Source organism: Salvelinus alpinus, chromosome 6 (assembly GCF_045679555.1).
Source record: "Salvelinus alpinus chromosome 6, SLU_Salpinus.1, whole genome shotgun sequence".
NCBI lineage: Eukaryota > Metazoa > Chordata > Actinopteri > Salmoniformes > Salmonidae > Salvelinus > Salvelinus alpinus.
In genome coordinates this window covers 68,554,707-68,565,836 of record NC_092091.1, presented here as the reverse complement: position 1 = coordinate 68,565,836, position 11,130 = coordinate 68,554,707, and the positions used below count along the sequence as shown (strand labels likewise).

At 40.5% G+C, this 11,130-nt stretch overlaps 1 protein-coding gene across 1 annotated transcript; it reads left to right on the top strand.

The window, feature by feature from the left end:
- Positions 1 to 668: 668 nt before the first annotated feature.
- On the top strand, positions 669 to 10,328 carry LOC139579178 (probable E3 ubiquitin-protein ligase HERC6). Its single transcript, XM_071407560.1, has 23 exons — positions 669 to 1,043; positions 1,618 to 1,774; positions 1,923 to 2,005; positions 2,441 to 2,668; positions 2,852 to 2,943; positions 4,136 to 4,263; positions 4,376 to 4,533; positions 4,701 to 4,750; positions 4,872 to 4,963; positions 5,108 to 5,167; positions 5,302 to 5,398; positions 5,501 to 5,684; positions 5,885 to 6,036; positions 6,226 to 6,348; positions 6,520 to 6,618; positions 6,755 to 6,934; positions 7,223 to 7,363; positions 7,780 to 7,946; positions 8,048 to 8,117; positions 8,207 to 8,277; positions 8,648 to 8,831; positions 9,123 to 9,225; positions 9,587 to 10,328. The coding sequence occupies exons 1-23, from the start codon at positions 824 to 826 to the stop codon at positions 9,796 to 9,798; spliced, it is 3,051 nt and encodes a 1,016-aa protein (XP_071263661.1). The 5' UTR covers positions 669 to 823; the 3' UTR covers positions 9,799 to 10,328.
- The last annotated feature ends 802 nt before the right edge of the window (positions 10,329 to 11,130 follow it).

Below are 11,130 nucleotides of genomic sequence, written 5' to 3'. Positions count from 1 at the left end.
GCTGTGACAGCCTGGGATCGAACCTGAGGCTGCAGTCGCGCCTCAGCACTCATTGTTGAATTTGTGATTTCCAACTTGTTGTGTAATGTTTATGTCCAATGTGCGATGAGCACTGGTACATTTTATCTATAATTTCTCTTCATATGACAAGGATTGAAAAGGATTTGCCAGTTGATTGTCGACTTAATTCATGATGATGACTGCTTGTCTAGCTTGCTAGCTAAGATTTTGAAAGTGTGATGTTGACATCAGTCCAGTCATAGCTACGGTAGATAAAACGTGATTTGAAGTCATTTTATTTGTGGCCAAGGATCTTGAGCCTTCTCGGATGGGCACTTCTAATGTAAGTCTATGGCAGCACCTAAGGGGCTTGAAGTTTTGAGCTCTACGTGATGTAGAGCCAATCACAGCGCAACTAGAGAACATTACCAATCCCTCAGCTCAATATTTTCCGCTGGCTGCCCCACCACCACAGAAAGCACTGCACCTGCATTTTGGAGCTGCCTTACTCAAGAAAGCTAAAAAGAGACCATGTTTGTATGCGGCTTTATTTACTCAATTATTATTTTTTTTTACATCGTTTGCAAACTGATATGTGACACATACTGATGCCAAAATTACATGCAAAAAAAATTATATATATATTTTAAAGCTAAACAGGTGAGCCTCAAAACTGGTGGGATCCAATACATTTTGTACATAAAACAATCTAGCTAATATGATCGCCGATGACTAACGTTACCACAAGCACACATAGCGCGCGCAGGGTGGACTGCGTCATTAGTAATGTAACGCCAGGCATCACCTTAACCTTCACATCATCATGTTCTGCTGGGGAGACGGTTCGAGTGGACAGTTTGGTCTAAACTTTGAGAATGTGTCTGTTCCGATAGCAGGGAATATATTCTCTGATAAAGTCACAGAAATAGTTTGCGGGGAGCAACACACTTTATTTCTCACGGTAGATGGCAGGATCCTATCATGCGGGCGCAACTCAAAGGGACAACTTGGCAGACAGGGGAACATACATTCAAAACTACCAGGTAAGACATCAATGAATGCTATCGGAATATGTAGCCAGAATTTGCAGAATAAATGCAGATTATAATCAAGTTCTTATGTAGGCTAATTTGAAAAAAGTGCTACTGGAAAAGTACGTTTGTTTGACTCTGAATGCGTTTATTATTTTTCATCACTACCCCCAAATATTTTAGTGATATTGTTCATAATGTCAGATTGTATAATGTTTCGTTTCTGCTGAGTTTAACGACAACTTTCAGAAACTGACACCCCTCAATAAAACTACTGCACAATAGGCGCTCATGGTTTGGTTCCAGTTTCGTTTCTCCCAAAGTAGAGAAACGAAAAAAAAAAATCCTATAAAATACACACTGGGATCGAACTTGACGTCATCCTCAAGATGACTCGGATAAATTGTTGATTAACTCCTTCATGCATTAAATTACATCTTATCAATGTTCTAGCATTTAACCCTTTCCAGGACAAGACAGGACTTCCAAATAAAACGTTGTCTAATCAAATCAAATTGTATTTGTCACATGCGCCGAATACAACAGATGTAGACTTGTGTGTGTGCCTGTGTTCTACCCGTTTCAGCCCCAGTGGAGGGTCTGGGGGCAGTGGTCTCTGTGGCTTGTGGTCAGGACCACTCTGTAGCTGTGTGCGCATCAGGACAGGTGTACTCCTGGGGGGCAGGGGGTGAGGGACAGCTGGGCATCACACCTACTACTGTCTCCAAAGTCCCCAGGCCAAGGCAAGGAAACCTCAACTTCAACTTGAAATAGATATTGATAGTTAAATATCATCCATGATTTACATTGTCAAGTAATGAGAGCCCTCTTGGATTCCACTGATCACTAACAAAGACAATATGTACTAGATGTCTCCTTTTTTTCACACAGACCAGTTCCAATACCTTCACCCTTGCCGATAACAGTGATACAGGTTGCTTGTGGAAATTTCCATTCTTTGGCCTTGACTAAAGGTATAACATACTGTACCTTTTGACGTAGGCCTACTCACACAGACTACATTCCATCTAAACTATGATAACCACATGCATCAGTTAGACTACACTTAGAAAAAAGATGCTGTCTTAAACCTAAAAGGGTTATTCAGCAGTCCCCATATGAGAACCCTTTGGAGAACCCTTTTTGGTTCCAGGTAGAACCCTTTTGGGTTCCATGTAGAACCCTTTCTACATGAAAACCAAAAGGGTTCTACCTGGAGCAAAAAAGGGTTCTACCTGGAACCTAAAAGGGTTATCCTGTGAGGACAGCCGAAGAACCCTTTTGGAACTATTTTTTCTAAGCGTGAACATCAAAAGGACAGTGAGATTATATTTATTAGGAAAGAATGTAACTCTGGAATTGTTGTTATGTAATTGTAATGTAATATGTAATTTCTTTGTCTTCTACAGGAGGACAGGTGTTCTCATGGGGTCTGAACAGTCATGGACAGCTGGGACTGGGGAAGGGAGTCCCTCTGCAGCCCATTCCTGCCCTGGTGCGCTCCCTCACTGGAGTCCCAGTGATCCAGGTAGCAGCCGGAGGAACCCACACTCTGGCCCTCACCCTCCCAGGCCTGGTTTACTGCTGTGGGGCGAACAGGGCTGGGCAGCTGGGACTCAACCGTGTGGATGAGAAAGGTACTACGGCACTCTACCTCTCTTCGTACGCTACTTGTATAAAAAGCTAATCAGGCTTATCCACCAGCATTTTCTCATTTGAACTTGGATTCCTTTGTTATAACCACTAAGTCATTTTCCAGATGTATTATAATGAGTGGGAACATTGCATGATGCTTGTATGATGCTTGTTCCCCCTTCCAGGCCGGTTCAACATCTGTGCTGTGCCTGCTCTCAGAGTCTTGGGGGTTTCCTTCATCAGCTGTGGAGAGGCGCATTCTGCTGTTCTCACCAAGGTATCATACTATTACTGTGGAGAGGGACACTGCTGTTCTCACCAAGGTATCATACTATTACTGTGGAGAGGCGCATTCTGCTGTTCTCACCAAGGTATCATACAATTACTGTGGAGAGGGACACTGCTGTTCTCACCAAGGTATCATACTATTACTGTGGAGAGGGACACTGCTGTTCTCACCAAGGTATCATACTATTACTGTGGAGAGGGACACTGCTGTTCTCACCAAGGTATCATACTATTACTGTGGAGAGGGACACTGCTGTTCTCACCAAGGTATCATACTATTACTGTGGAGAGGGACACTGCTGTTCTCACCAAGGTATCATACTATTACTGTGGAGAGGCACATTCTGTTGTTCTCACCAAGGTATCATACTATTACTGTGGAGAGGGACACTGCTGTTCTCACCAAGGTATCATACTATTACTGTGGAGAGGGACATTCTGCTGTTCTCACCAAGGTATCATACTATTACTGTGGAGATGGACACTGCTGTTCTCACCAAGGTATCATACTATTACTGTGGAGAGGGACATTTCTGTTCTCACCAAGGTATCATACTATTACTGTGGAGAGGGACATTCTGCTGTTCTCACCAAGGTATCATACTATTACTGTGGAGAGGGACACTGCTGTTCTCACCAAGGTATCATACTATTACTGTATTTTTACTGAAGGCCCCAAGGGAGAAGTTGGTGTGAAAGGAGACAAATCCGACAGCAGTTCATTAAGTTCAGAAAAAAGTATTTAATGTCCTAAACAGTGGGCCCACTGGGAGATAGTTCTGCACACAAAGTCAGCATCCTCTCGAATATACAATTCATCATATATTAGTAAATAAAGCCAGTTATATAAAATGACCTTGAATAGAGGTGAAAAACAAACGATCAAGCGTCTGATGGGTGTCTGGAAGAGATTGGCTACACAATGAACCATACAAGTTGTTATCATACTAAATGAGAAGTTACAGTTTATTACAGAATAGAAAATCACAGGTTATACAGAATATGTCCTGATTATTGCTTTTAATACTGATCTAGCCTCAGGGCTACCAGAGTAAAGGTCGACCCTTCAATACTATTATACTGTCTCTTTAAGAAGTGATTAGGGCCCTGACCGGACTAGACCAGGAACAACTCTGGACCTTGACATGTAACAACTGGTTCTGGTTCTTTGTGGTCTTTAGGGTGGACAGGTGTTCACCTTTGGGGAGGGAAGCCGAGGCCAGCTTGGGCACAACGCATCAGCTAACCAACTCATACCCAAACTGGTAGAGGGTATGGATGGACTGGTCTCACAGATAGCATGTGGCAGGTAATGACCAACAGCATAATGCTACTTATACACACATATAATAAACAGATAGGAAACCAACCTTGAACATTCTCAGTCTGACTGTGTTTTTGTCTTACTGTAACTCTGCCAGCCATCACACCCTGGTGCTGGGGTCCTCAGGTCAACTCTGGGCCTTTGGCAGTGGGGTCAAAGGTCAGCTAGGGACTGGCAACACAGAGGGCTGCTTGCGACCCACCTCAGTGCTGCTGAAAAGGGATTCTGGTGGGGCAGCAACAGTCATACAGAACGGTACCGGATACAATGTCTATTTAATTGTCTTCTATTTTGTATTTGATTCTATTCAATTCTATAATGCAGCTACATACTGACTATGTAGTGTTTGGGTGACTGAATTAGAACACATACATAACGACACTTGATGTCCCTACAACCTCTTCTTTTCTTTTTTTTACCAGACATGAAGATATCAGTGGGATGGAATTCAAACTTCATTTACACTGCTGAGGTAATGTTTCTGACCTTTTATACCTCACTAAAAGAGAGACTGAAACGTTCTAAATGTCTCAAGCAGCTAATTCATGTTTGAGATATTTTAATTCATTATATTGCTTTATCTGCCTTTGTAGAGTTCTGAAAGAGAACAGCCAATCGGGAGGTTAGATGAAGCCAAGCTGCAAAAATGGCTGACGATGGAGCAAGGAAATACAGAGGCGCAAAGGTTTTTGTTGAAACATACAATCTACCGTTTTTAATTTATTTTCTAGCTAACTCAAAATGAAATAAATAAACATTTATTTTACAGTATATTTCTTATAGTATAATTGTACTGAAACATCAAATGTGTCCACATTTGTTCCAACAGAGAAATATCCTTGATGTTCTCAACAAGTTCAAGTCTTGTGGCCAGTTTCACCAAAGCCAGGTAAGCGATTTTAAAATGGAAGGTTTGGATAGTTTGAAATGAAAACGGTATGTGTACAGTTAGGACTATGTTGTGTTCTTGCTAATGCTATGCCCTCTGTTTCTAATGCTATGCCCTCTGTTTCTTATGACCAGTGAGATTCCACAAGCAGCCGGAGCTTTGACCGTGGACCTAGAGGCTGCTAGCCAGGCTTTCGACCAGCTACTGAACATACCTTGGATTAGGAAATCAGTTAAGATCAACTTACTCTTTAAACCCATATGTTAAATGAATATGTATTTAGAACAGAACTAAATGTTAATCTCATTATTTCTCTGTTATTTTTCCAAATAGGTAAACATTGTGCCACTGGTGGAATATCTTTGCATTTCAGCAGCTGTCATCAAGTCACCTGAGATCTTTCTGATACTACCCACAATCTCTCTTCTCCACGAGGACCACAACGTCATGAACATGGTCATGACTTTAGCAGTATTTATCAACAACCATCTGAACAAAACGGCTATGAAAACTTTAAGTAAATAACCCCTGACCTTTTCCAATCATCGGCTAATAATCACATTTGGCATCAGTTAAAAATGACTAGAAAATTATTATAATTGAACCATGGCTGACACTACATAACCAGTGTATACACAGAGAATATCATGAAATGCAAACATTATTGTAATTTACAATAAGGTCATATAATGCACTTCATTTTCTACTGTATTCTAGAAGACTGGTGGTCGTCACTGGAGCCTTCCATCATGACTAAGCACATTCTGATGTGGAAGAATGCCCTGTCATTCCTGCTGAGGAACGGTCTTCTGGTTACCCACAACCCTGGAGCCAAACTCTTGCTACAACTCCTCAAGCAGCTCCACAAAGTCAGTGTCCATGCACCTTGCTTGTCAATAATTTGTATGCATTTGATCATTTTCTATATTTCTGTCAATAGTTGATCATCCTCCAACAACTCATGAACCGTTCAGTCCTTCATCGTAAATAATTCAGAATTATTGCAGACAAGACATTTGTGATGGAATGTAGAAATGTATCATTATGTTATATCAAAGGCAAACAAAAGGGCTGGAAGAATCCAGAAAGTTCCAGACAGTACCTTTTATGTGGAAGAGATCATCGGTAACGTCATTCCTATGGAGGACGTGAAGCTTTGGCGTTTTTGGTCAACAAGGGAGGTAATAAAATAACATAATAACCGTCTCTAAATTAGAAAAATGATGACTTGGCCCTCTAAGTTTGTTCTTAAAAGATGAGGGCATCAGCTTTCACTTCAGAGCATATGAAAGAAATGAGACCCAGATCAATTGTTGAGATATTACTTCTGTTTTTGTGTGTGTCACTTCTAGGACACAGAGGTGACACCAGTCATCTTTTGCCGTTTCCCATTTGTGTTGAATCTGATCTGCAAGATGGCTGTTTTCAACATTCATGCACATTTTTCAAAGGTAAACTATTATTCCACTTAAAATTAATATGGCTTCTTTATAACATTTGACCCATATTTATGTATACCTTACATAGTGGTTCCCCAAGCTGGTATATAATTCTATATACTTTAAAAAGTATGTTTATATATTGCAGGAGGCTCACAAACTCGCCCACCGGCTAACAGTGATGTGTCCTTCTGGAACGTTCCGAGACAACCCAGAATCTCCCCCTGCTCCAGTCTTCCAGTTGACCTTAAGGCGCCCGTCTCTCATCGAAGACACCTTCAGACAACTGGGTGCTGCAGATCATGACTACTTCCAGAGAGAACTTGTGGTAAAATGATCTTTTGTCAGTTCAAAAGGGACAATAAAGTAACATTCAAATAATTATCCCTGAGACTGAATGTGACAACTCAACTAATCTTGGCCAAATCAAATCAAATCTCAGCTACTCGATTTAACATTTTAATGTTAGACTGTCACTACCCTCTGGGCACACACTGGTTGAATCAACGTTGGTTCCAGTGAAACAAACGTGGAATAGACATTGAATTGACGTCTGTGCCCAGTGGTAGAGTCTAGAACTCAACCTAAATGTGGCCTATCTTACTGTATCCCTCAGGTGCAGTTTGTGGAGGACGTGAAGCTGTCGCTCGTCAACAAAAGGGACTTCTTCCTCCATGTGTTTGAAGAGCTGTTGGCACCAGAGTCTGAGATGTTCATGTATAACGACACCAAGACACTGGTCTGGTTCCCTGCCAAGGTAAGAACTAGAATTAGGGAATTGCTATTTCATTACTGTATAATAAATCACTGCACCCTCAGGCAAATTAAAATAGGTGAGTAATGGAATAATATTCTAAAAACAATCAAAAATACTTTAGTCGGTTAATAGCAACAAAAAGAGGTTCAACCATTACAGCAGTGCCACTATCTACACTGTATCAATCAATACAGCATTGTGTCGAATTATAATCACCATCACTCCCTACTCTCCCCCTGATGTACCAAGGTTTTATAATTGTACACATTCACAGCTAAAAGCTGAATTGCAGTAAACAGACAACAACATAATACAACAAAGGAGATAAAAGTTATTTGAAGAAGAATGGTGCCTGCCTGCTCTTGTTTATTCTTGATCTCTGCCTTGACTCATGTGCCACCTACCCTTACTACCAGCCCAGAGTGGAGGAGAAGAGCTACTTCCTGTTTGGTGTCTTGTGTGGCATGGCCCTGTACAACCACAACATTGTACACCTGCCCTTCCCTCTGGCCCTGTTCAAGAAGATGGTGGGGGTCAAGCCCTCACTGGAGGACCTGAGAGAGTTTGACCCTGTTGTGGGAGGGTATGTTTGTATTTTAGAATGTACATATTAGCATTGAATTAGTATCCCTTAGAAATTGATTCAAATGTTTCAACGTTAATTTATTTTCATTGTAATTGAAGGCGTTTGCGGTACCTCTTGGAGGACTACACTGATGATGATGTTGAAGAAAACTTGGACATGACCTTCACCGTATGTATAGTATTGAAACTGATTGTTGAGCAATGAAATATCCCTAGATACAGTATGTGAATAGTGGTAAAACTGTGTATTTTTATCAGGTGATCTGGGATGACCAGAAGGTGGAGCTTGATCCCAAAGAAACAGAAAAACCAGTCACAAGTTTTAACAGGTATGGCTACAGCAACTTTTACTCCTACAGATGTAAGATCTGAATTTGATCACTCTGTTGCAGGAGAACTTTCCTGCAATGCAGGACATTTTAAAAGTGTAGTATATATTATGTTTAAAAAGGTTTCAGACTTGATTTTCCCTTCCTGAAAAAAGTATCAACCCCTACAAAAATGTCTGTTAATTATAATTCACATTTCCTGTTGCTGCAGGATTATTTTCCTGCTGTAGCAAACTGGCTCACATTACGGTCTCACATCTGTAATGCATAATACAAGGTTGACATTTTAGAAGTTACAACAAGCATGCTTTCTGCTTGTTCTGTTTTCTGTTTTTAAAAATATTTTTAAAACAATTAATTATTTTGACAGGAAGCAGTTTGTTGATGCTTACGTGAACCTCGCCTTCAACCAATCAGCGGAGAAGGTGTTTGAAGAGTTCAGGAGAGGCTTCTTCAAGGTGTGTGACAGGGACGTGGTGGAGTTGTTCCAGCCTGAGGAGCTCAGGGGAGTCATGGTGGGGAAAGAGGACTACGACTGGGACACGTTCAAACAGGTCTATATACAACCATCATTCATTACTCAGTATGGGGCTGGGTACTGACTTGAGAAATTAGGGCATAAATCAGTCAGTGTTGATGCATTTATATCAATGGGGGATTTGCTTTGATCAAGTTATGGGTACGTTTCTCAAGTTAGGACTAGGAGATAATGTGCTATACATTGCCATTGCCATACATGGTGCTTTGTGACATACTGTGTGACTTTGAGTGGTGAATCGTTTAAATGGCGTGCAAGTTTAATATGGTTTAATTATTGCTGCCATTTGTTTTGTTTGTATGTCCAGAACACTGTGTATGATGGAGAGTATCATGCCAGACATCCCAACATCGTCACATTCTGGGAGGCTTTTGAAGAACTGACAGACGACCAAAAGAAAGCTTTTCTCCGTAAGTATGGCACTAAATTGCTCTCGGTTGAGTAAAACTGGAGGAACAATACAGTCTTTCATAATGCTGGTTCAGGGTTTTGTCTGCATATTTGAACTTCCTGTTCCACAAGAGCATTTACACATCATTTGAGTAATTAGCAGACATCTATCCAGAGTAACTTACAGGAGCAATTAGGGTTAAATCCCTTGATCAAGGGCACAAAAACATATTTTCACCTAGTCTGCTCAAGGATTTGAACCAGGGACCTTTTGGTTGTTGGCCCAATGCTCTTAATCACTAGGCTACCTGCCACACAATGACATTCACTATATTTCTTCCCATTCCGTCTACCTTTCACTCTCTCTCCCTTCCTTCTCAGTGTTCCTGACAGGCTGTGATCGCGCTCCCATCCTGGGAATGGACAAGATCCAGATGAAGGTAGCAGTCCTGCAGAACTCTACTGAACTACATTTCCCAGAATCCCTTACCTGCCACTTCCTACTGCTGCTGCCCATCTACCCCTCCAAGGAGATGCTGCTGGCCAGGCTCAAAGAGGCAGTGGCCCACAACAGAGGCTTCTGGAAGGAGTAATGGACACTATATATAGGCTACTGCTGTGTTCATCATTTCATTCAATGTGTTTCTTACATGTCAATATATCTATTCAGTTTAGCATAGGATTTTGGTTGTAGCCGCCTTCTAGGTTCAGATTTGCCACTTTTTTCCCAACTTTTACATTTTACCTTTGTCCTTGGCTTTTCTATTGAAAATGTGAAAATTGCAAATTTAGGATATGTAGGCCTACCCTATTATAGAAAAAAACATTCCTTGAGTTAATGTCTACTAATTCTGAGTGTGATATATAAAAATAACTTTCTTATTCAGTAATATACATTCAGTAATATACATTCAAGAGCCTACTTATTTATGCATGTTTTCTTTATTGATATAGTGTGGCGTTTTATGTAATTCTACAATAGTGTGGCATTTGATGTACTTCTACATGTGTATATCCTTTTTTTCTGGACACGTCTGCATCATCTTTTGACATATATGTCTGTATCTTGTTTTATTGACGGAATAATTCTTTATGTATCTAATAAATAGAGATGATTAGTTCACCTCAAAGTGTTTTCTTTTATCAATGGGAACTGCTGTCAGCACTTCGATGCAGAGCAGTGGTGTGGTTTCTCCAACAACGTGCATAACCTTCCCAGCTAGCACATAACGTTCTGAGAACCATATGTTTCTTAGAGCTTGGTGAGAGCGTGGTTGTCCTATGGTTATTTTGCATACAACCTTCCCATAACGTTTCCTACAGGTTTCCTTAGGGTTCTATTTAAATGAATGTTCTCAAATTGTTCAGAGAATGTTAAGAAACAACATTCTTCCATGGGAATTTCAGGACTTCAGCATAACATTTCTTACAGGTTTTATCATGGTTTTATTTAAAGTCATGTTCTTAGAACATTCAGAGAATGTTTAAAAAAAACATGTTCCTCTGGGAATTTCAGGACTTCAGCATAACGTTTTCTACAGTTTTCCTCATGTTCTATTCAGTCATGTTCTCAGAGGTTTAGAGAACATTAAGAAACAATGTTTTTCTGTGGGAATTCCAGGACTTCACATAACGTTTTCTGCAGGTTTCTTCATGGTTCTATTAAAAGTAATGCTCTCAGAATATTAAGAAAACTTTCCATTAAAAACAAGAACACATAGTAACATTCAAAGAACGTTGGAAGAATGTTATTTAAAAACAAATATGGTCCATTCCCAGCATCAGCAAAATTCTCTCTATCCTCTATCTTGTTATGCGTGTCCGGGTGTGTTGGCTGCACCCACTAATTGGCCACACCTGATCTTAATTAGTGCTTGTTTCCTTTGAAATGAGGTCTGTTTGAATAGACAAAAATGAACAGCTTT